Source organism: Pectinophora gossypiella, chromosome 18 (assembly GCF_024362695.1).
Source record: "Pectinophora gossypiella chromosome 18, ilPecGoss1.1, whole genome shotgun sequence".
NCBI lineage: Eukaryota > Metazoa > Arthropoda > Insecta > Lepidoptera > Gelechiidae > Pectinophora > Pectinophora gossypiella.
In genome coordinates, this window is record NC_065421.1 from 2,142,345 (window position 1) to 2,167,967 (window position 25,623).

Here is a 25,623-nt window from a genome sequence, read left to right on the forward strand (position 1 = left end):
ATTGTTGAATGAATAGTGAAGTGTTCTGATCTAGTTCATATTAAATATTAACTACTTATTGTTATTAAGGATATAATTTAAATTGTTGTTTTTTTTCTTTTTATAAAATAATGATGTTTAACTATACTTAATGTTAATAATGTATGATATATAAATAATGACAATGTATGATAAATATATGAATATATGAATATGAATAAAGCGTGAAAGAGTGGGAATGAATAAACGGACAATTTAAAGATGTACGTATGTACTTAAAGAATTTATTAATATAATTACTTCTACCTATTTACAAAATTTTTGGCAGTATCTTTAAAATTTCAATACAATTTTATATCACTTTATACAGATTATCAAATCGGACATATGCAATATCTTAATTCCAATCAAAATATTTTTAATAAGTTCTCACTTCTCAGTTTATTCTTTGAAAAACGGATAATTTGAGATACATACATTACTACGCCCGTAAACCGTAATGGGGTGGGCAGAGCCACAAGTAAACAAAGACAACTAATAGCCACTGTTGATAAGAAGTCCTAGAATAAATATGATAATTTGAGAATTATTTTATCATCGATTTATTAAACAGAAGGGTGGAAGGGGATCTACCTCCTAGTGGTCCACCCTGGGCAACGGCATCACCTGACTCCCCAGTCAGTGATGACGGCTGCATGATCCCCCTGCAGAGTGGTAGGGCCCGTAAGGGACCGCCTGGCTTGCGACCACCCTCTCATTAAAGTCCAGCGCCAAGTAGCTTGCTGCGTTCCGTCGCGTGTGTGAGAGTGCTAGTGCCTTTCTGGGTAAGCTCGTTCCACCGTCGATCTCTTCTCCTCGTTGAAGAATGAAGGCAAGAGCGAACCCATCTTAATTTAAAAAAAAAACAATACAATTTGCAATGTCACAGCTTCGAATCTTGGCTCGGGGTCTAAACCACTAATTTCGTGACGACTAGTATAAAGGTCCTTCATATCAATTTAAAGAAAAATTAAGTTAAGTTCACAATTTAAAAAAAAGGCACTGGTCCTGTGGTACACAGGTTTGCTTCTTACATTAGGAGCGCGGGTTCGAAACCCGGTACCAGACTTGCACCAATGAGTTATTTATATAAATAAAATAAGTGCAGCTCTCGCTAACACAGTTGGCTCGACCTTTAAAGACGGTGATACGGCTCACCTATCACATTGGTCTAACAGAAAGCTCGAAGAGGTGTGGGTACTTAGTATTTTTGTACCTCTGACTACCCCGATTGGGATATACTCGTGAGCTTATATACATCACATCACTACACTTCACATCACTTCTTTGCTGTCCACTGGTTTTCTACCCACATTAACCACTCACTTCTTTTTCGAAGTCGGTTAAAATATCACTGTACCGTTATGTATTTACAATTGTTATCAACTTCACTGTCTTTGTATGCACTTTGGTAAGTATTTTTTTTTTTTTATTTACTTTAGTCCACCAGACACCACTTTAGTCCACCACACTAGCTCTTGTCAAGTTTCCTGACCACCCCGGGTGGTGGCGACGTGAGCACCTTGCGAGACAGCCGTGTCTGCCCCGAGACAGGGTCGCGGCCGAAGTACTTAACCTGGATCTCGGACCCGACGTCCAGGCCTAGCACTGACGGATGCATTATCTGGAATTGAACGGAAAAATAGGTTAATCGTAAGATCGAATATCCTTCCTGGACGGATGTGTCCTTTCCACTAATCTCTACAAGATTAGCGCGAAATCTCCTTTCGACTAACGTGCTGCCACAAACACCATGCTTAAAAGATTACTTTGAAGATACTAAGAAGTTCAATATTAATAATGTTTAGAGAGTTTTGAGACTATATATTTATTTTTGTTAATTATTGTAAGTTTGTTTTTTTTTATTAGATTTTTATTAGCTTAGTTAAGTTAGTAAGCAGATTTATATTGGTTAATTAAGTACCTACCTAATTACCTAATTAGGTACCTGGGACGGGCTAACCTATAAAATGCTACTTAGGTTCTACGATGATCTTGTGATGTAGCGAGTAGGCGCCGCTACTTCAGGAGCGCACCCCTGATGCCGGGCAGCAGCGGTATCAGTACTGGTTGGAGGCCGAGGAAATGGAATCTGGTAGGGCTCTAGCTAGAACATCACCGATTGAGAAATTGGTCGGTGTGCTGCGGAACGGAAGGCGATTGGGGCAACCACCGTTCTACACGCTCTATCTATGGAATAATGGCGATTACTCCACCGACAAGAGAGTAGCTTTTAAATAAAGAGAGAGAAGTACCAGTAGTAAGGACCAGTAGTAGTAAGGGGAGGAGTAGTAGTAGTAGTAAGGAGAGACTTTTATGAGCATCCATCTATTAATGTACACTTTTCAAAATCAAATAAAGAGTATTTCTATTTCCTACCTACTTACGTCCTAAATTTTCGCATGCTTATATCAAGCGGATCATGTGATACTTAGAACATAAAACCTACCAACTGTTTACAAAACCATGAATCATATGCGAATAAAGGATTTGATTTTACATTTACGAGGATACAGGCGTCATGCAGGGATTGAGGAGCTCGGTGGCGCAGCGGTAAACGCGCTCGGTCTGCGATTGTTGAAGTTAAGCAACTTTCGCAAAGGCCGGTCATAGGATAGGTGACCACAAAAAAAGTTTTCATCTCGAGCTCCTCCGTGCTTCGGAAGTCACGTTAAGCCGTTGGTTCCGGCTGCATTAGCAGTCGTTAATAACCATCAATCCGCACTGGGCCCGCGTGATGGTTTAAGGCCCGATCTCCCTATCCATCCATAGGGAAGGCCCGTGCCCCAGCAGTGGGGACGTTAATGGGCTGGTGATGATGAGGCGTCATTCAATGTTATGTTGTTAAAAAAAAACTGGGTCTCACCTTTCGATGGTCCAACTGCGAGTTATGCACGAGCGCGGGCGACATCCCAGGATACAAGGTGACCAGCACCCCAATATCCTTCACCTCCACCACCTTGGCCTTGTAGATGGCTCCGAACTCCAGCTCGGGGGTCCTCTCAGCTGCCAGCCAGCCCGCTATCCGCGCGCGAGCCTCCTCCATCGCCGCTTGCGACGGCGCGAAGACGGTGTACTTCGTTTCGTCTATTGGGGTTACCTGGGAAACACCAAACCAGTCTTTTATAACATGGGCACACCCGGGACACTTCATCCAAAACTCCTAGTTTTACACAGATACTACACATTGACATTATCTCTTCTTATCTGTGTGTGTAACATCTTATGTCCATACGATTGATATGCCTAGTTGCATATCTAGTTAAGACTCTTTTGTAATTATTGCTTTTTATTTTGGTACAATAAAGTATATTTGTATTGTATTGATTGAAGACTAAAGTAAGACCGAGGGGGGGAGGGGTTGAGGTAAACTTAGCTCAGCCGCTGGTGTGGAGCAGAGAGGATGCCAGTGGTTAAGCGTAGAGCTCACGTTCCGGTGCTTCCGGGTTCGAGTTCCGGTGGGGACACATTACCAAAATCACTTTGTGATTGGTTAAGACATTGCAGGCTGATCAACAGATTGTCTGAAAGTAAGATGATCCGATGAGGAGCTCAATGGCGCAGCGGTTAACGCGCTCGGTCTGCGATTGTTGAAGTTAAGCAACTTTCGCAAAGGCCGGTCATAGGATGGGTGACCACAAAAAAAAAGTTTTCATCTCGAGCTCCTCCGTGCTTCGGAAGGCACGTTAAGTTGTTGGTCCCGGCTGCATTAGCATTCGTTAATAACCACCAATCCGCACTGGGCCCGCGTGGTGGTTTAAGGCCCGATCTCCCTATCCATCCATAGGGAAGGCCCGTGCCCCAGCAGTGGGGACGTTAATGGGCTGATGATGATGAAGATGATCCGTGCTTCGAAAGGCAAGTTAAGCCGTTAGTCTCGGTTACTACTTACTGATGTAAGTGCGTAGTCGTTACATGAGTCATGTCAGGAGCTTTTGGCGGCTCAATAGTAACTCTGACACCAAGGGTTGATGAGGTTGGCAATCCACCTCACAACCCACACGATAGAAGAAGAATGACAGTTACCTGCACCCCATTTTCCACGTATAATTTCTTCAGGTTGATGCCTCCAAGACCGAGCAGCTTCGCTCTCTTGTGGGCTTCCACTTCTAATTCTTCTATCACTGGCATATTTTCTTTTCTTCCTTGTCTGAAAACAAGCATTAGGTAATAAAAATAATTTATTTAGAGAAATTATTAGTGACACAATGATGGTGTCATCATCAATTTAAGAGCCACGCTCTTGTCGGTGCAGCATTTTCCATGCTACTTTTGTAGGGAAAAATAGGGCAGTGGTTTCCCTCTTGCCTTCCGCCCAATGATGGTGTAATGATGTAATATTAAGACAATACACGTTGTTGGGCGGAAGGCAAGATGGAAACCACTGCCCTATTTTTCCCTAAATAGCTTGGAGAGTGCTACATCGATAAGAGCGTGGCTCTTAAATTAGTGATGATGATGATGAGTGACACCATACCGAATACTGAGCGATGATTCAGCTTACGATTCTGAGTTGATATCACGTGGGATTTTCCGTTTTAAAGCATGATTTAAATGGTGATTTTTTATTTTCTTTTTACGTTCCATAGAACTGAAAATAATTTTGAAAAACATAAAACACTAACATTTTCTTGAGTTCCCTCAGTATTCGTATACAGGGTGGCCCAGAAGTTCAGGTTCAAAATGAAAAATTAGATAGAGGGGCTCATTAGCTACCAGAAACACCCCCATGTATGTTCAGTAATTATTTACTGCTTATTTAATACCCTCCCATAGTTACGGGGTGGAAAGTCGAAAATGCTTTTCGACCGTCTTCCTAAACCGGCTAAATTATGACTTACAGAATGGTCAGTTCCCAAGTTCTTCTTTTAATATGGACCAGTTCCTAAATGGACCACCTCCCTTATGAACCAGTTTCTCAATGGACCACTTTCTAAATACACCTCTTCCTAAACGGACCGCTATCCAAACGGACCAGTTACTAAATGAACCACGTTCTAAATACACCTCTTCCTAAATGGACCGCTATCCAAACGGGCCAGTTCCTAAATGGGCCACATTCTAAATACACCTCTTCTTAAATGGACCACGTTCTAAATACACCTCTTCCTAAATGGACCGCTATCCAAACGGACCAGTTCCTAAATGGGCCACATTCTAAATACACCTCTTCCTAAATGGACCGCTATCCAAACGGACCAGTTCCTAAATGGGCCACATTCTAAATACACCTCTTCCTAAATGGACCGCTATCCAAACGGACCAGTTCCTAAATGGGCCACATTCTAAATACACCTCTTCTTAAATGGACCACGTTCTAAATACACCTCTTCCTAAATGGACCGCTATCCAAACGGACCAGTTTCTAAATGGGCCACATTCTAAATACACCTCTTCCTAAATGGACCGCTATCCAAACGGACCAGTTCCTAAATGGGCCACATTCTAAATACACCTCTTCCTAAATGGACCATTATCCAAACGGGCCAGTTCCTAAATGGACCATTATCCAAACGGGCCAGTTCCTAAATGGGCCACATTCTAAATACACCTCTTCCTAAATGGACCACTATCCAAGCGGACCAGTTCCTAAATGGACCACTCCTTAAACGGAACACTTGCTAAACGGACGTTCGAAACGTTTAAAAAAAGTTTATTACTCACCTAGGTTTATCAATACACTGGTTCATAATATCAATGATCCGACTCTTAGCGTCGCAGCCCTTCTGCACGGCTTCCATCACCACCTTGAGCGGTAGACCGCTGATCTTGATGTCGGCTTGGAGCGCTGTGATGCCCTTCTTTGAGCCCGCTATCTTGAAGTCCATGTCTCCCATGTAGTCTTCTATGCCCTAGGGGGAAAATAAATGGGTAAATTATTACACATAAACTGCCTATATACGTCCCACTGCTGGGAACAGGCCTCCCCTCAATCAACCGGAGGGGGTATGGAGCATACTCCACCACGCTGCTCCACTGCGGGTTGGTGGAGGTGTTTTTACGGCTAATAGCCGGGACCAACGGCTTAACGTGCCCTCCGAAGCACGGAATCATCTTACTTTTTCGGACAATCAGGTGATTCAAGCCTGAAAAGTCCTTACCAAACAAAGGACAGTCTCACAAAGTGATTTCGACAATGTCCCCATCGGGAATCGAACCCGGACCTCCAGATCGTGAACCTAACGCTCTAACTACTAGACCACGGAGGCTGTTAAATTATTACACATATAATGTAATCTAGCCTAGAAGATCCCACTGCTGGGCAAAGGCCTCCCCTTCCTCTTTCCATTTTTGCGGTCCTGTGCGCATGCCGGCCAGTCCCTCCGGCATCTCTTTGGAGGTCTGCCACGACGCCTATACCCGTCATAAGGCAGCCAATGCTCAGGCACCGTGAATTTACATTACACATATGTATGTAAATTCACGGTCGCGCGATTGATTAGGGATGGACAAGTATTATAAGTAATCGGCCTCCATAGTCCAGCGGTGGAACGTCGGGCTCACGATCCGGGGGTCGTGGGTACCATTCCTTGGGACCACCTTCCAAATATGCACCACTATCGAAAGAGACCAGTTCCAAAATGGACCACCTGCCAAACCGACCAGTTCTTAAATGAACTACCTGCCAAATAAACCTCTATTGGAATGGACCAGTTACTAAATGGACCATATATTGTTATCTAGTATAAAATCTGCACCCGTGACTCACTAACAAATCAGTGAGGATCCTGTAGTCGTCCAGGCCGCCGTGGCCGTCGGGCCGCGACACCAGCCCCACGGCCACGCCGCCCGCCGCCGCCGCCAGCGGCACGCCCGCGTCCAGCAGCGCCAGCGACCCGCCGCACACTGACGCCATAGAGCTCGACCCTGCAGGCAAACACATTCACCTTTAGCGACAAATGTGTGTGGTGCACACAAACAGTCACTGTGATCGTGTGTTAATTGCACAGTTGGCTCGACCATTGTAGACGGCGATACGGCTCACCACCACGTTGGTCTAACAGAAAGGTGAGGCGTGTGCGCTTAGTTCATCTTGCGATGGATGTACCTCTGACTACCCCAAAAGGACATTCGGTGTTATGCTATTGTTGATGGCTGAGGAACTTTTATGTACACACATTTATTCATCATCACCAGCCCATTAACGTCCCCTCTGCAGGGGCACGGGCCTTCCTTATGGATGGATAGGGAGATAGGGCCTTAAACCACCACGCGGGCCCAGTGCGGATTGGTGGTTATTAACGACTGCTAATACAACCGGGACCAACGGCTTAACGTGCCTTCCGAAGCACGGAGGAGCTCGAGATGAAAACTTTTTTTTTGTGGTCACCCATCCTATGACCGGCCTTTGCGAAAGTTGCTTAACTTCAACAATCGCAGACCGAGCGCGTTTACCACTGCGCCACCGAGCTCCTCACACATTTATTAATGTACCCTTTTCAAAGAGTATTTATGTTTCTACGATTGGAGACATCATTAGAAAAGGTTCAGTACGATCTATGTAAAGAAAAAAAATATAATAGCGACATTTTATCACGTTTTTCTATGACGTCACCGGTCGCTTTTTCATACAAATTCCATAGTCATTTCGTGTTTTGACGTTTAGTAAAAAGTAACTGATTTTATTCGTTGGAAACTACCCTATTCCATAGTGTCTGCTTACACCGGTGGGAAATAGGCGTGAGTTAATGTATGTATGTTCTATTTGTACGACTTGAAAAGAGACTAACCGTTAGACTCGAGCACCTCGGCCGTCAGCCGCACGGCGTAGGGCTGCTGCGGCACCACGGGCAGCAGCCCGCGCTCCGCCAGCGCGCCGTGGCCCGCCTCGCGCCGCCCCGGGGCTCCGCCCTTCCCCACTTCGCCCGTCGCGTATGACGGAAACTCGTAGTGGAGAAAGAAGCTCTTTTCTTTTATGCCACTGTAAAATCATGCATGTGTAAATTACGAGAATGTCAGGGTCTTAGTTACCGGAATTGAATAAAATAAATAATAATAATAACCTTCTTCTATCGTGTGGATTGTGAGGACGATTACCAACCTCATCAATCCTAGTGTCAGGGTTATTATTTAGCCGCCAAAGGCACCTGACATGACTCACGTAACAATGTACTTACATCAGTAAGTAGTAACCGGGACCAACGGCTTAACGTGCCTTCCGCAGCACGGATCATCTTACTTTCGGACAATCAGGTGATCAGCCTGCAATGTCCTAACCAAACCAGAGCCTCAGAAAGTGACGTTTTATGATATGCGTCCCGGGATTCGAACCCGGGACCTCCGGATCGTGAGCCCAACGCTCAACCACTGGACCACAGAGGCCGTTACTTTTTAGTATACACATACATACATAAACAGTCTATTATATACGTCCCACTGCTGGGCACAGGCCTCCCCTCAATCAACCGGAGGGGGTGTGAAATAAAAGCAGTCACCAAGTTAACAAAGACGGTAGTTACCTGGTGAGCATGGTAAGTGTATCCATCTTGAGCGCGCTGTCGGGGGAGTCGAAAGCCACCGTACACAGCACCTGCGTCTGCCCACGCTGGAACAACGCGCTGCCGTGAAGTGGCTCGTACAGGGATACCTGTAATCATTGTATGACTCATACAAATGTACTCTATTGCACTCATATAAGGTAACTGTTACGGTCACGAGCATTAATATGTATACACTTTGGTACCATGTCACATTAACTTTTTTAACAAATTGTACTGTAAGTCTCACTAAATGTCAAATATGTTAGTGCGACAGAGTCCTAAAGTGGGTACATTATATTGCTCATGACTGTACAATAAGACATGCTTTTGGTTTATAAGATATTTAAAATCGTTTTATGGGATGTAGTATGTACAGTCGTGAGCAATATCATGTATCCACTTTAGAACCCTATCGCACTATCATATTTGACATTCAATGAGACTTACGGTTTAATTTGTCAAAAAGTTAATGTGACAAAAAATTCAAAAAATTCAAAAAAATTCAAAAATATTTATTTTTCAAAATTGGCTTACAAAGTTAGCGCTTTTTGAACGTCAGACATAATTAAATTACATATTATGTAACTAGCTGTAAAACTACTACCACATCGGAATCTGTAACGCTGAGGGAAAGACGTGGCCAGAAAACCTCCCAGCACAGGGCCCTAGTCCTACTGTTTCATGTTTTCCTTTCTTTTCTTTTAATGTGACATTGTATCGTATACAAATTAGTACTCGCGACCGTACAGCCAAGTAGTAAATAACATCCAAGGAAAATCTACTATATGGGGTGTTAGTGATATCGTAACGAAAACTTTGAGGGATGATTGAGACCATGATTGTGAGATGATATGAAGTGGAATTTTCCGTCGCAAAAGTATGGAACTGAAAATAATTAAAAATAACACCAACATTTTCATGAATTTTCCGACAGGATATTCCACTTGAATTTTAGAATTTTGAGTAGAATCATCTCCCTCTGTATTCGTTACTATGTCTCTTCATAATCAAATCAAATCAAACATACTTTATTGCACACAACATACAAAACAAATAATAATCAAAAATAATCAAAATCATAATCGCCTCAGTTGGGGCCAAAACTCACTCAAAACAGAACACATTCACAGTAGTCATATAATCGTCATAAAAAAATATAATCGTACACGACACGACACTCACCTGACAACTAATATCCCTGAGGTCATCCAGATGCCGGCCATCGCATCGCAAGTCAGTCTCGAAGATCATATCCCGGAATATCTGCTTCAGGTTGGTGTTAAAAGCGTCCTGTAAGATGTTGACGTCCACCTCCGTGTCTCGCAGCTGGTTGAGGACCGTCTGTCTAAGGTCTGAGATGGCGTTGTCGCGAGACAGTTTGTCGTGCGAGTGGTCACTGGAGAAAACAATATAACTGGGTAACTGGGTGGGTGGTATTCTATAAGAAAGATAAATCATGAAATTGTACAGGGTCTACACGACAACAGCGCTGCCCACGGCGCGATTTATTTATATCGAGGGCTTCGACCAATAAACGCAGCCAAAGCTATCTACGTAGATATACGTCGTACGGCTATTGGTTTAAGCCCTCGATATAATTCGGGCCGCGCGCGGCACAGTTGCCGTGCTGCAAGGTCTAATTACTAAATAAAGATAGATCTAAAACTGCCGAAAAATCATTTTTTTTTTAAATTATTTATGTATTTTTAATGAAAAAACACGTAATAATAAGTTCGAAATTGTATTACGCTCTGCCATGACCGTCATAGTGTGCTTTTTCATACAAATTCCGTAGTCATTTAGTATTTTGACGTGATAACTCCCCCGCCGGGATTCGAACCGGGGACCTCCGGATCGTGAGCCAATGCTTCACCACTGTACCACAGAGGCTGTTGTACCAAACAATTCGATTGGACTTTGCTTGTCTGCCAAATACTTCACACAAACACTGTTTGTTAATTTTTTATGAGTGGCTGCAAATAGTCTTCTAATTATTTGCGGCTCTGCCCACCCCTTCGGGGAACATGGGCGTGGGTTTATGTATGTATGTTATGAGTATGAATTCATGTTTGGATCATAGATAATTGGTATCACGTGGTTTCCAGGATTTGTGCCTGGTTAATGGCATTAGGCTCGCCCCTATTCCCTACATGGGACTTAAACATATGTAGAGGTTGGGATTCTCTTAAAATGCATAAATTATTTTGTCATAATTTTAATTATCATAATCCTTTTCGCATAACGTTTTTAAGCATAATAGTACTTTCCCATTATAACATCTAAGAATACTGGTTTGTTAGGTATAACTTATTTTCGGACTAATATTTGTTGGTATAAATTTGATTCGCATATAAATAGGTATCCATAATTATTTTTTAGAATAATAGTGTTTTGTCATAATTTTTACAAGGCATAACAGTAGGTTAGGGTGCGGCGGGGGTGGCCCTTGGGCCACCCCTACGCCGCCAGTATGTTTATCTTACACACGAAAAGTATACTGAATGATCACCAACAACATGAAATAAAGTCAAAAAATATAAAAAGTCACAATCATGGACCAAATGCAACCAAGGAAAAAGTAAGTTTCGGAAATGTTCAAAGTTGTGCCAAAACTTTTCTTATTCAGAGTATAGTTTTTATGCTTATAATACTTAGGCTTATATGTCATTATTGTCATTAATTATTATGCTTATGGTAGTTATGAGTTTCAAAATTATGCTTAAAAAGTTATGACAAATTAATACTATGCGTAACTAATAATAGGACAAGTAACATTATGCCATGGTAAATTATTACATAAAAAATTATGCGTAAAAATAGACAACCGTAGAGGTTTACCTCTGTGGGGTAGGCATAGGATTCAGGGATCCGCCCTGTAGTTCCGGGCGCAAGAATAGGGCTACGGTACCCCCTGCCTGTCGTAAAAGGCGACTGAAAGGGGACACTGGAGACCGTGAGTGGTAAGGGCGGGGGCCCGAGCCGCTCTTCATACGGTCTCCGGGAGGGACGGCAATGTGACATGGCCTCGCATTGCCGTAAAACTGGGATGGCGTAGGGGTTGGGACCTACCCCGTGACGCGCTTTTTATAGCAGGCGCGAGGGAAGCACCGGTGCGTTCGTTAGAGATCCCGGAGCTTCCCGACATGCGCAGCAGAGGGCCATTAGTCGGTAAGAGTCCGACATAACCTCGTCGCTCCCCCGGGTGGCGAGGTATCCATGAGGATTTCCCCTTCGTAACAAAAAAAAAAGGATTCAGGGATACAGACAGGCCTTATGCTATGTTATGTTACCTGAGAATCTCCCTAATCTTCATACTGGAAAGAGTTTTGATAGTGTCTACGATGGTTTGGTCCAGGGGCGGCGTCGTCTCATATTCCCTCTTCAATTTGCCGTGATCCTTCTGTAGCTTCTCGATACCCCGGACTATGTGTTGGGCTTCTTTCGTACCTGGAAAGTCAGAAATAAATTTAGTTACCTATTCCCACCGTGCTACACGCTCTATCTATCCCGACCCCGCCGGCGTGGTCGACGATTTCCCTCATTCAGCGCTTATCGCTATCGACCCGCTAGGGTCGATTAATTCTTTCAAATATTTTTCCTCTCACACGACGCCCTGAGCCGAGGTTCGCGCCCAACTGGGCACCCTCAGGCTGTTGTCTTAAACGTTGTACCGGGTGAGAGCCTTCTGCGCTCCCCATTTGTCCGGCCAAGTAGTTAATGCCATCTGCGGCAAATCTACAATAAGTCACGTCAAAAAAAAAAAAGCTCTATCTATGGAGTAATGAAGGCGATTACTCCACCGACAAGAGCGCAGCTCTTAAATAAAAAGAGAGAGAGATTCCCCATAATTCCTTTGGTTTTGGTTTCATACAAGACCATTAACCCGGCCCCAGGGGACAGAGTCATCTTCTCTGCCCTCCACTGGAGAAATTCCTGAACGGCGCATCCTTGCCGCGGGAGAGTGAGATGGTGGCTGAGTTCGGATAGGGACCCAGACCTACGGGGTATAATGTAGAACCCAGCGATACGGCTGAAGACCTCAATGGTTGCAGAGGCAAAGATGGGAGCCATCGGTACGGCACTGCAGGACGGAAGGGGCAAGTCACAAGGACTGTAACCTGGAACCTGACATAGGGCAGCAGTAACTGTCAGTAGTATTCAGAGGCAGAGGACAGGAGTCTTAGTATAGCTTTGAAATAGACTAGACTGGGCGCGATCCCGCTCGCGTCAGACAGAGTACTGCGGGGCGGAAGGCAAGAGGGAAACCACTGCCCTATTTTTCCCTAAAAAAAGTAGCGTGAAGAACGCCACACCACAAGAGCGAGGCTCTTAAATTAGTGATGATTTCCCGTAATGGAAGGCACAGACCACGGAATTCCACCAAATACGATCCTGACTCTCCATTTTCACTTCTTCCCCATATGAAAAATTGTGTTTTTATTCGCCATCGGCATCGAAAAAGAAAAATAACCTGAAAGATATCATTGTACAGAATGGACTTACATTCGTACCTAATTTGATGGCCTTCAGCAGATCCTGCTGCAGGATATCAGCAGCACTGCCCTCCAGCATCACGACGAGGTTGCTTCTAGTTGCCGTGACAACCAGGTTGAGCGTCGACTGTTCCAGGTCCTTGCGGGTCGGGTTCACTATCACTTCGTTGTCGATTTGGCCTAGCCTGTGACATAGAATAGAGAATAATACTAAGTATAGAACGGTCACTCTTCGCCCCGCACCAATACGTATTGGGTGTTGACCTCACCCCCTCTGGGTCTTTATTGTTAAATGGCCATATGCCGCTCAGGAGTAAGTCCTTCAAAAAAATCTTAGTTGAATAATAGCTTGCTATAAGATGATAGTGGGCGCTTCCAAGAACGTAAACGTAAAAAAAGGCTTTTTTTTTGACGTGACTTATTGTATGTAGATTTGTCGTATATGGCGTTATTTACTTGGCCGTACAAATGGGGAGCGCTGATGGCTCTGATCTGGTACAGAATTTAAGACCTTAGGCCTTTTAGGCCTTAGGGTGCCCAGTCGCGAACCTCGGCTTAGGGTGCCTGAGAGGGTTATATTGGAAATAATTAAACTCTAAATGAGGGAAATCGTTCACCATGCCGGCGTGGGCGGTTTCGGGGTTCTGAAGTGTGGAATGCATGGAATTAGCTGCCTGGGAACTGATATTAGACACGCAAATTACTAAATTGTAAAACGATACTTTAGGTGTTTCTTGCAGTTTCTTAATCGGGTTGTGACAATGCATGTAACGTAAATAACCATAACCCTACCTGACAGCTCCAACTGGTCCATTCCAAGGTACATCAGAGAGCGCAAGCGCGGCACTGGCAGCATTGATAGCCACTGTCTCCGGAGGGTTACTTGAGTCCACCGCGAGCATGTTGCATACCACCTGCGTGTCGTACTTGTAGCCCTCCGGGAATAGAGGGCGGAGGGACCGGTCTATCAGACGGGAGGTCAGGATCTCGCGTTCTGTTGGACCTGGGGTAAAATTGTCATGGTTAAAAGTTAAATTCATATTTGACCTTACCTGCATTATTTATTATTTATTTATTTGTACACAATAAAATAGCCAGAAGGAATATACAAAGAACACAAATAGTACAAGGTAGAGATTTGTTCCAGCTGACATACGTGACGAGAGAGATATTCAACGCATGCATTAATGAAATGAATACAAATGTTGGTAAACTAGTTATCGTAGTGGGTTTTAAGTGCCAAACAGTAGACTCGGACGAGAGCCGCGGGACACATGACTAACATCCTTAAACATGTACCACTCCCTTCGGCTATCCGGCTATATAAAAAAAAAAACAAACAGCAACTTTACACACCTAATTCCCTCCTCAAGAAGTTAGTAGGTATACGTCCAGCAGCGGCTGCTTTCTGTCTGTAGTCCACTACCAGCGGCAGGAACGAACTTGGACTTTGCTTCGCCTTTGATACTACGGTCGCCAACACACTTGTGTTGCCCAGAGAAGCAACACATGCTCCATCAGCGAACCTTGCATATCGACCCGTGGATAACTTCAACGGTGTGATCCTGAATAGTAAGTTTTGTTTAAACTTCTTCTATCATGTGGGTTGTGAGATGGATTACCAACATCATCAACCCTGGTGTCTCGGTTATTATTTTCTTTAAAGACAGCCAGTAACAGTAACAATTAAATATCATGCATGTGACATGCAAAATAAATAAATAAAAAGATAAATGGTCTACTAAGTGTAACATTGTGTGAATTAAGCTGTAAGCTCCCCAAACAAAATAAATAAAAATATTAGCTTATCTAATAAAAATATATATTTCAGTATGCCTTATCAAGGAGGATGGTTGTGTTAATATAGAGTAGTGGTAATATTTTATATTATTAAACAAGTCTTAAATTACGCCCATGATCCCTATCGTGGTAGGCAGTCATAAATCGGCAGAAAATATACATTCAGCTCCATGAGAAAAAAGAAAACTAAATTACAGGTGCTAAAAAAGTGCTTTAAAATAAATTGTGTAAATTATGTCAACTAAAATTTTAACAACATTCATTATTTTTTCGATTTAATAAAAAATGAATAGGAAAAAAATGAATTTCCAATTAATACTTAACCTAAAAGTAAAACATAACCTCAAAATTCTTACCCGTTTGTAAAAGAAACTTCCACTTCACCCACACTGGTCTTTGTTGAGAATAATCTGTAGTAATATCTTCCTCTTACCCTTAGTTTTGAAAGAATAACTCGATTTTTAATAAACATTATAAATAAAATCACTTCTTGATACGGGTCAACAAAGGTCACTATTTACCACACTAAGTCACTCTATTTACTGTGCTAAAGTATTAAAAATATCTTTAATACTAAATAACCATTGCAGATGCAGAAAATTAATGAGATTTCATGATTTTTATTGGATTTTTCATAACAAAAGTTACGAATTACGAAACCGCGATAGCGTATTTCCCCTAATGTCAAAGTCAAACAAAAACCTTTTTACTTTTACTTATTTTATTTACAATGAAAATTATACCACCGCCATACCGTAATTTAATGTTTATTTGATTGTATTTAAAAGCGGTGCAGCAGCATACATTTTGTACGCATTTCATAAGAAATAAGCGCAATTTAGGCGAAATGAGGTTGCGTTCTTAACAAAAAAAAGGCTTTTCGGCGGGAAACGGGAACGGGACAGTTGCTTTCTTCATTGAGTAATCTAAATAATTAATACGAAGTGGTGTTTTGTGGTTAATGATCGCATTAAGTTAGTCGGAAGACATTCGCGAGTGTTATTATATTGGAGTATTCAATAAACAAAGTGTATCTGCCTATTTTCGCTTCGTGCCGGGAAGCCGCTTCATAACTCAAAAGTTTATGCGGACTTTTGAGTTAATTCGTTTGGGGTTCGGAGTAGGAGTCTACTCCGAGGGTGGGGGCTTAGGTTTCATCATCATCACCTTTCATCATTTCATTAATCATCAAGAAAAAAAATACGTAAGACATGGCTGTATGGGCATAGTTCCCTTTGCCTTACCCTTCGGGGAAAAACAAAACAAAAAAAAAAAAAAAAAACTTAACAAAAAAATAATTCTGGTTTTATGAAGTGAAAAAAACCCATGAAATGCCATTAAATGCGATTATGAGTACAAATATTTTTTTTTATTAAAGAAATAGCTTTCTAATCATTTTTTTTTTGGAAAAAGTGGCCAGTACTCTCTCGCACATCCATAGTCTTTTTTTTTTGTTTTAGTTTTCCCCGAAGGGTAAGGCAAAGGGAACTATGCCCATACAGCCATGTCTGACGTATTTTTTTTCTTGATGATTAATGAAATGATGAAAGGTGATGATGATGAAACCTAAGCCCCCACCCTCGGAGTAGACTCCTACTCCGAACCCCAAACGAATTAACTTAAAAGTCCGCATAAACTTTTGAGTTATGAAGCGGCTTCCCGGCACGAAGCGAAAATAGGCAGATACACTTTGTTTATTAAATACTCCAATATAATAACACTCGCGAATGTCTTCCGACTAACTTAATGCGATCATTAACCACAAAACACCACTTCGTATTAATTATTTAGATTACTCAATGAAGAAAGCAACTGTCCCGTTCCCGTTTCCCGCCGAAAAGCCACATCCATAGTCTTATTTTGAAAGGGCATTGAACATTTCACTATGGAGGCTGGCATAGCCTGGTGGCGCCACCTAGCGGATTTTTTAAAACTGCGGCGCACGATGAAACCTGTGCATATCGATAGGGGGCACTTTTCTGCACAAAAAAGCTTTAATGAACCTATGCTCTAAAGCGTCACGTTTTCAAGATATTTAGCTTGAAAGTTCCTAAAAGTGTTGTATGAACAAATCGATTTTACTTTTATATGCAATTGGAATATAGTGACTAAGTGATTATGCATGGAATATTAGTGTTTAATATACCACATATTTACTTTATTGAAAAATAAATAAATAGAAAATAGATAAAATAAATATCTATAACTTACTTTTATGTGTAACTTAAAAGAAATCCAGAAACGAGTCGTGAGATGTACAGCTCATGACTTATTCTCGTGGTAATCACGCTCAAAGTTATTTGCTATGACTGTCTAACAATTTCACACTTTTTGAGTTTTTATGTTTATTCAATAAAAGGCAGCTTAAATGTTTAATCACAGTGAAAGCAGGTGGGGTGTGAAAATTCGCTTTTAGGACTACTTTACTTTACAGCAGTGTATGGAACATACCTAGTTTGTATAGACACACCAATGGGGTGTGTGCCTTCAATGCAACGGGACCTTAAGCTTTTTAGTTCATAACAATCATATTACATGAACACATTGTTCAATTATTCATCGATTTTCTTAGTTGTGTTTTTATAAGTATGAAATAAAACATCGTAAAAGTAGTCATATAGTTATTTATATTTTGCTTAAAAATGAAATCAATACTAATTGTTATTGAATAAATACAGTGTATATATACTTATAACAAATAGGCTTTTTTTTATAAAAATTCGTACCTATTAGGATAATGAATATCAGTCTTCTTGAATAATCCATCTTCTTCTTCATCAGAAATAATAACTTGATCTAAAAAGGCAGCAGGGGGTTGAATTTCTTGGTGCCGAGTCCATCCCATATACCAAACTATGCACATGACATGAGCACAGCACCCGAGTGTCCGTTTTCCAACTATACAGCTGCAATAGTGACCGACAAGTTTATTTCTGTTTTCCAAACTATTATTTAGCAAGATATATACAAAATAAATTCTGTTGCTCTGGTGCCTCCAGTGTATTTTAACTCTTGTCAGCCAAGGATCACAAACTACTATGTTGTATTGATTTAAATTATAGGCAACTTCAAAATCTTCATACACTTCAATGAAAAACGTTCCGTTTTCTTTTAGGTGTTCGCCATAGTAGCTTCTTGCCTGCGTCCTCAGAGATACGGCCCCAGAGACATTATCAACAGATCCTCATAATGATAAGATGGAAAAAGCCTTCACTTGAGTTTATAGCTTGGAAAGCGGCTCTGCGTTGATTTAAATTGTTTTGTATTACAAACTCGCACAGATAGTTTGGGGCGTCGTGCTTAAGGTATATATCGTTATTTCATTTACGAGTGGGTGATCTGTCACCCGTTTTCCGAAGGCATTTATTAGGGCGCAAGCAATCCTCACTTCCTCTTTTAAATGTGGCATATTCGGTATTGCGTAGTTAGCTGGAAACGATAAGAATACTGTTCCATCAATAATGAAGTAAGTACGTCACATTTAGACTGCGTTTCCACCAGTAACATGCTAGATGCTACGTTTCATACCCTACAATCGGGTTCATTGTGCCGATCAGAATCAGACCCAATTATCTGATTGGTGGATATTAAACCTAGCAACGTAGCACATGTCAGATGAAAAAACAGCCTTACCGTTGTGCTTGCATTAATATGAACTGATTACTCTCTACTGTTACAAAAAAATGCAAATATATTTTATTATACATAATTAAGTGGTAATAGTTGGCTATAAAATCTATTGAAAGCGTAAGTCTGGTACACAAGTGATACGCTTGGCGTAAGAGCTATCTCTAGCTAATTATAATAGAGATAAGTTCACGACTTTCTGTTAAAAATGTTTTGCTTTGATTACACTTCGTCTAAGACGCTACATAATGAAAGAGCTTCGATAAAGTAGGATATATTATTTCCATACACGAATTTTTTTCATATGACATTTCGATTATGAAAAGCACGATTGAGAAACGAGCCGAATTATACATTGTCATTTTATGTATTATACTGACCAGGGACTATAATATAGATACCAGATACACTGCATACTGAGATTTTTAATTTTTCAATGTTCAAATAAGATTACTTAGCTCTCGATCGTCAAATAAGTGGCGAGCATAATTCAGGATGTTGGGGTGCCTAGCAATATAATCTTCAGTTGTCAAGTAAGACTGTATAGGACGCCGAGATCTTTGGCGCGGGCCACGAACAGTGCTTACACCACAACAAAAAACATTGCCTGGCACCAACATGACTGGACATCTTGCCAAGACAACAACAACAAATTCAACAATAACACTAACAAAGTCAACAAAAATACTAACAAACTCAAGAGGAATATTAATATCGTGGCCATATCATAGAATTGATCATTTCATGAAATGATCGACCATTTCATGAAATGGTCGTATTTCATGAAATAGAACAACATTCGTTGGCCACATCATGATGTGGTTTGGCCAGATCAATGAACACAAAACGTTTAACGATATGACCAACTAAATGCATGATTACTTCATGATATGGCCAAACGTTAGCGATCATATCGTAAAATAGTAACATTATCCACCGGTAGTGGCGCTGGTGTCGCTTTGTTTTTGTTTTGCATAATGGCGGCGGACAATAATTATTCTTGTGTGAACGCGAATAATACGAATAATAATGAGCAAATACAAGATAAAAGTGCAGTGAAGCAATGTTTTGACACTAAGGTGAAAAGAAAAACTCGTATTAACAGTAGACAGCAACTTTATTTTTATTTTTAGGTTATATGGCAAATAATGAAGGTCGAGTGACCACGCTACGTAAATCAATGGACTATTATTGGATTTCAAAATATGATATAATTAAAACTGCGAATGAAGAGATATTAATTTTAAAAAAGAAAAATATAGACGATCCTACTGTCCGTAAAGTTTCTTTTTTTGATGTGACTTATTGTAGATTTGCCGCAGATGGCATTAACTACTTGAAACGGGATTCTATTAAAACGCATAAATGTTTTTGTCATAATTTAAATTATCATAATCCTTTTTTTTATAATTTTTACAAGGCATAACGGTAGGTTAGGGTGCTACGCCGCCAGTATGTTTATCTTACACACGAAAAGTATACTGAATGATGACCAATGGCATGAAATAGTGTCAAAAAATATGACGACGACTTCAAAGCGAGATGCAGTTACGGCGTATATGTCAACTACATCAACACTCCGTTAATCGAAAATGACTTTTTAATTTTTATTTGACTTTTAAACATTTTTGTACTTTGTACTAGAGTAATACATTATTTCCTACCTTATTTCTCGTTTTTATTACACCACTTATCATGGACACCCTACATTAATGATATGGCCAAACGTGGATGGAAATATCATTAAACGCTGACGTTTAAACGATATGGTCAGTTGAAGTTGGCCATTTCATGAAATACGACCATTTCATGAAATGGTCGATCATTTCATGAAATGGTCAATTCTATGATCTGGCCATGACATTAACAAACTCAACAGTGGTAACAAATACAACAGGATGAACAGGATAGAGTCTCAGAACAGAGAAAAGCGCGTGCGCACGTTGAAGATGAAAGTGGCAAACTGACTGAAAGTTCACCCGGCTGCCAATCGTCCTATTGTATTTATTTTATGATGTTGTCTCACTCACACTTATTGTATGGTTATTCGCTATCCTTGTTGATTCCGCCGAAACAATAGAAATTCGTGCAACTTTAAATAAAGGACCTCCATTTTCCTAGTTCCTGGAATTAAACGAGAAAGCAAAATGGCAGTTAATAAGTACACCATTTTGTTTCTCTTACACAGATTTCTTAAACTTCGAGAATTCTGCTTTTTAACGAGTACTAATGATGCCGCACTAAACGCATTGCGTATATAAAAATGTAAACTATTTTATATTTCATTAGATCTTGTCGTTGTGTCAAGTAAAATCAAGTTAAGGAGTAAATGACGCCTATATCATACATAACACAAACTGATAAACTCAGTTTGCAATTAGTAACCTTAGATAAGGTGTGCACAGTTAAGTAGGTACCTATGTACTTCCTATATAATGTAGTAAAGACAAAAACCATTAATGTTGTTGCAAGTATTTACTATATTACGATTGTATATAGATAAAGAGTAAAATCGATTTATCCATACGACACTTTTCGTAACTTTCAAGCTAGATATCTTGAAAACGTGACACTTTAGAGCATAGGTCCATTAAAGCTTTTTTGTTCAGACAAGTGTCCCCTATCGATTTGCACAGGTTTCACCGTGCGCCGCAGTTTTAAAACGTCCGCCAGGTGGCGCCACTGAGATATGCCAGAAAGGTTCATAGCCCTTTGTGCATGAAATCTTTTTGGTTTTTTTTTTTTGGCTTTTCGGCGGGAAACGGGAACGGGACAGTTGCTTTCTTCATTGAGTAATCTAAATAATTAATACGAAGTGGTGTTTTGTGGTTAATGATCGCATTAAGTTAGTCGGAAGACATTCGCGAGTGTTATTATATTGGAGTATTCAATGGACAAGGTGTATCTGCCTATTTTCGCTTCGTGACGGGAGGCCGCTTCATGACTCAAAAGTTTATGCGGACTTTTGAGTTAATTCGTTTGGGGTTCGGAGTAGGAGTCTACTCCGAGGGTGGGGGCTTAGGTTTCATCATCATCACCTTTCATCATTTCATTAATCATCAAGAAAAAAAATACTTCAGACATGGCTGTATGGGCATAGTTCCCTTTGCCTTACCCTTCGGGGAAAACCAAAACAAAAAAAAAAAAAAAAATCTTTTTGGTTTTTGATTGTCTTATCCAACAGCTGATGACTGTCATTACGGCTTTTTAGCGGGAAACGGGAACGGGACAGTTGCTTTCTTCATTGAATAATCTAAATAATTAATACGAAGTGGTGTTTTGTGGTTAATGATCGCATTAAGTTAGTCGGAAGACATTCGCGAGTGTTATTACATTGGAGTATTCAATAAACAAAGTGTATCTGCCTATTTTCGCTTCGTGCTAGGAAGCCGCTTCATAGCTCAAAAGTTTATGCGGACTTTTGAGTTAATTCGTTTGGGGTTCGGAGTAGGAGTCTACTCCGAGGGTGGGGGCTTAGGTTTCATCATCATCATTCATCACCTTTCACCATTTCATTAATCATCAAGAAAAAAAAATACGTCAGACATGGCTGTATGGGCATAGTTCCCTTTGCCTTACCCTTCGGGGAAAACCAAACCAAAAAAAAAAAAAAATGACTGTCATTACTGTCATTTTTCTGCGTTTTAGGTTATATTTATTGATTGATAACAAAATAAAGTTTTTATGTAAGTTTAAAGCATTTGTAAATGAAAACTTATTAAAAATATGAAGAAAGTGCAAGGATACGATTCCTTTCAACGTATGAATTACCTGTATCAAGTAAGTAAAGACTTATTTGACTTTTTAATTGAAATAGAATTACTTAATGTGAATTTTGGGGGAGGCCTATGCCCAGCAGTAGGCGTCGTACGGCTGATGATGATGAATGTGAATTTTAAGTAAATGTACGTGTTTTATTTTATTTCAGATAAGTAAATATATCGTTGATAAGAATCCAGCACTGTCTTCGTACTACGGGAATCTCATAGTGAATGTGGCGAAAAAGAATGTTTTAAAAATGTAAGTGTTTTTACATTTACAACATTTTATTTTTACAACATAGCATCACGCCTGGATCTCCGAGGGGGTAGGCAGAGGTGTAAGTATAGTATATACACCCACTCGCCGCCAGCTATATTTTAGTCCCATATAATAGAGTGTGAGCCTATTTATTTATTCTTAGGACTAAATAAAATAAGTTTTTTGACTCCTAAGTTGTCTTTTACTTCTCTCATAAACTTTCGTCCCTTGCCATTGTAAGAGTAATACCAGCTCGTCCCGGCTCTACCTGGTTATAATTTAAAGTCTATCAATCCATAACAGTAATAAAAAGTTATCAAAATAAGTCTGTCATACACATAACATCTTCCTCTAATCCCGGAAGGCAGAGATTAAAAAAATAAAAAATAATAAAAAGTTTATTGATGTGTGTGAGTTTGGTGATTTTCTGACATAATAGTTAAAAAATGGGGTTCAGGTTTTAAAATACATTATGGTTTTACGACTTTAATCCTATTGTAGGGTAATACAGGGCAAAAGTAAAGCAATTTACGTAAAAAAGCAATATTGCTATTTGACATTTGTTCAAATTACAATATTACTTTTTTAGATGAATTAATTCGAAGTGGCCTAGTTAACCCCCTGAAGTAAAAAATAAATAAATTCAAAGTTATAGTACGTCAGACGTCTAACACACACAGATGCGCATGTGCGATAACGTCAATGTGTAATGTCTGTGTAAAAGAGGTGTTTTGTATGAAGTGTCCGGGGTGTGTTATAGTAATAAGCACATCAATAAAATCAAATATTTCCTTCCACAGACACCCAGAAATTAAGAGACAGATTTGCAAAAAGTGCAAATGCATGCTGGTACATAAAACCTCAGCGTCAATGAAGATTAAAAATAAAAACAAGTCAAAGATTATAGAGTGGACGTGCCATACTTGTGGGATGAAGAAGATTTTACCTACATATAAGGATAGAGACAATACAGTGTGGCTTGAAAGACCTGAAGCTGTTGTAGAAATTATTAGTTAAGAAATGAAAATTAAAAAGAAAAGTGTATCAGTAAGTTATGTCAATGTTTTATTTTTATAGCTGCTTAAGTTGAATTTTAAAATAAATAATATATTTTTTATTATATTGCAATAAGTATTTTAGACTTTTTATCATCTATGGCCAACACAGAGTTTAAAACCCATGTCGAGACATTTAGATTGTTCAGTTAGAATTACCAATGGGTATGTAAATTGAAATGGATTCTGGTAGGGCTCTAGCTAGAACATCACCGATTGAGAAATTGGTCGGTGTACTGCGGAACGGAAGGCGATTGGGGCAACCACCGTTCTACACGCCCTATCTATGGAGTATTGGAGGCGATTACTCCACCGACAAGAGCGCAGCTCTTAAATAAAGAGAGATGTAAATTGTCAAAACATAATAAGAGAAACACATAATAACGGGTTCTTACCGCGTTTAAAGCAGGGATATGGGAGTCTTATATCCCTGCTTTAAACGCGGTAAGAACCCGTTATTATGTGTTTTAATTGTGTTTTACCGCGTAAACTTAAAACAACATAATAAGAGTCCCGCAATGAAGCAAAGTATTTTCTCTTTGGCTCCGGGCAAGCGCATGGGGCCTCGAAATGGAAGTATTTATCTCTGGAGTGTGAGTCTGATGACCCTGAAAATTTACAAGGTGTGGCTGTACAGAGTAAGAACAAGATTTTTCTATGGAGTGTCCGGATTGTACCTACGCGTAGAATAAGGAATAATACTAAGTATACGGCGGCAACTTTCCGCTCCCCGCCAGCGGCTGAGGAAGGCTTACTTCACCCCCTCGGTCTTTCTTTAGTCGTCAATCGTATGGCTTCTGACGTCACACACACAGATGCGCGTGGTAACGTCAATGTGTAGTGTCTGTGTAAAATGAGGAGTTTTGGATGAAGTATCTGGGCTGTACTTACGGCAAACGTGCGCGGGTAAGTGCCCAGGAAGTTGCACACACGAGTAGTATAGTTTGGCTGGACACATTTGTTGTCATTTGTTTGTCGTATTGGGTGTCTTCGGATTGAAAAAACCAAAACGCAGTAAATAATGATGATCAACACCAAAAATGGGTCGAACTGACGTAGATGCAGTTGGTGGTCATTGAAAGAAACAGTCACAAGTAGACAACAGTATATTCGTCAGTAGTAAAGATACCCGTACTCTATATCGTACTCGAGCGGGTCGCCGCCGGCAGGGCCGCCAAGTGACCGGCGTACGCCCTTCGGCGCCGCATTCTTCCGTGCCTCCAGGAATGCTTCCATCTCAGGGTACGCCTCCAGCAACATCCTCGCGCCTTTCTTCGTTATCGTACCATTCACCACTATATCCCTGAACGTCGCATTCTTCATAAAGTTCTGATTTAATTGCCGTATTTGCTCCAACTTCTGCAGTACACCTTTGTCGAGACGAATGGAATCTTTCTCGTGAAGGTCTCGTATCGCTCTTTTATCCTTTTTAAACTGTTTTTTTAACTTCTGAATGAACCTCTTCAGTTGGCGCGTCCTCTTCTTCCTCTCTTTGGTACCATTTTTAAACTGTTTATTTAATATCTTTCTAATTTCTTTAGTAACCTTTTTTATAGTATCCAGTATCTTCTTTTTACGTTTGTCTCTCAATTCTTTGCGCTTCTTCCTTGCCCTTTCTTCTTTCTTTTTTTTATCGTCTTGTCCAGCTTTTCCTCTCTTTTCTTCGGTGTCTGTACTTAAACTTTTATCGTCGAAGGAGACATCGAACCCTTGGTACAGGTCGTAGGAGGTGACCTGTATTGCGCAGCAGACAAACTGTGTCCGTCCACAGTAGATGTCCCCGCGATAGATGCGGAATTCGGGCTCGCACTCCATCGCCAGCATGCAGCTGCCCCAGGGCATGTCATGCTGTCCCGGGTCTCCGCACTGAACGCCCCAAGGCCCTTGAACAAGTCACATAATATTATTTACTTTCGAATTTCAAAAGTGCTCTGTAAGAATTACATTAAAATAGGTTTAACAAATTAGTCTACTACCTTATATTTAGATCAGATTTCAATTTCATGGTTCTTTTCCTGAGTCGATTGAAATTTTAAGCAAATGCCGCGTACCCCACACGCGGCCTTCGCGTTCCGCGCGAGCCTATAAACTTCTATCCATATTTCAACTAACATAATTTATATTTAATTT

At 40.6% G+C, this 25,623-nt stretch overlaps 3 protein-coding genes across 4 annotated transcripts in view; 1 reads left to right on the forward strand and 2 right to left on the reverse strand.

The window, feature by feature from the left end:
• Nucleotides 1-249: 249 nt before the first annotated feature.
• Nucleotides 250-15,495, reverse strand: LOC126375254 (polyribonucleotide nucleotidyltransferase 1, mitochondrial). The gene is made up of 13 exons (XM_050022177.1): nucleotides 15,148-15,495; nucleotides 14,348-14,556; nucleotides 13,784-13,994; nucleotides 13,010-13,176; nucleotides 11,789-11,945; nucleotides 9,681-9,894; nucleotides 8,478-8,605; nucleotides 7,749-7,939; nucleotides 6,728-6,885; nucleotides 5,683-5,870; nucleotides 4,045-4,168; nucleotides 2,885-3,118; nucleotides 250-1,642 (listed from the first exon to the last, which is right to left on the reverse strand). Exons 1-13 carry the CDS (start codon nucleotides 15,261-15,263, stop codon nucleotides 1,490-1,492), a joined length of 2,250 nt encoding a protein of 749 aa, XP_049878134.1. The 5' UTR covers nucleotides 15,264-15,495; the 3' UTR covers nucleotides 250-1,489.
• Nucleotides 15,496-22,037: 6,542 nt separating this feature from the next.
• LOC126375343 (uncharacterized) lies at nucleotides 22,038-23,572 on the forward strand. The gene is made up of 3 exons (XM_050022286.1): nucleotides 22,038-22,198; nucleotides 22,347-22,438; nucleotides 23,239-23,572. Exons 1-3 carry the CDS (start codon nucleotides 22,145-22,147, stop codon nucleotides 23,453-23,455), a joined length of 363 nt encoding a protein of 120 aa, XP_049878243.1. The 5' UTR covers nucleotides 22,038-22,144; the 3' UTR covers nucleotides 23,456-23,572.
• Nucleotides 23,573-24,909: 1,337 nt separating this feature from the next.
• The window catches only part of LOC126375264 (esterase FE4-like), a 33,852-nt gene continuing 33,138 nt past the window's right edge, over nucleotides 24,910-25,623 (reverse strand). Inside the window, exon 5 of one of the 2 annotated variants that reach the window (XM_050022193.1) lies at nucleotides 24,910-25,376. In XM_050022193.1, the coding sequence (XP_049878150.1) occupies nucleotides 25,170-25,376 (207 nt within the window). In that variant the 3' untranslated portion in view covers nucleotides 24,910-25,169. The remainder of the gene's footprint in view (nucleotides 25,377-25,623) is intronic. The other variant, XM_050022194.1, reaches the window with a different exon arrangement.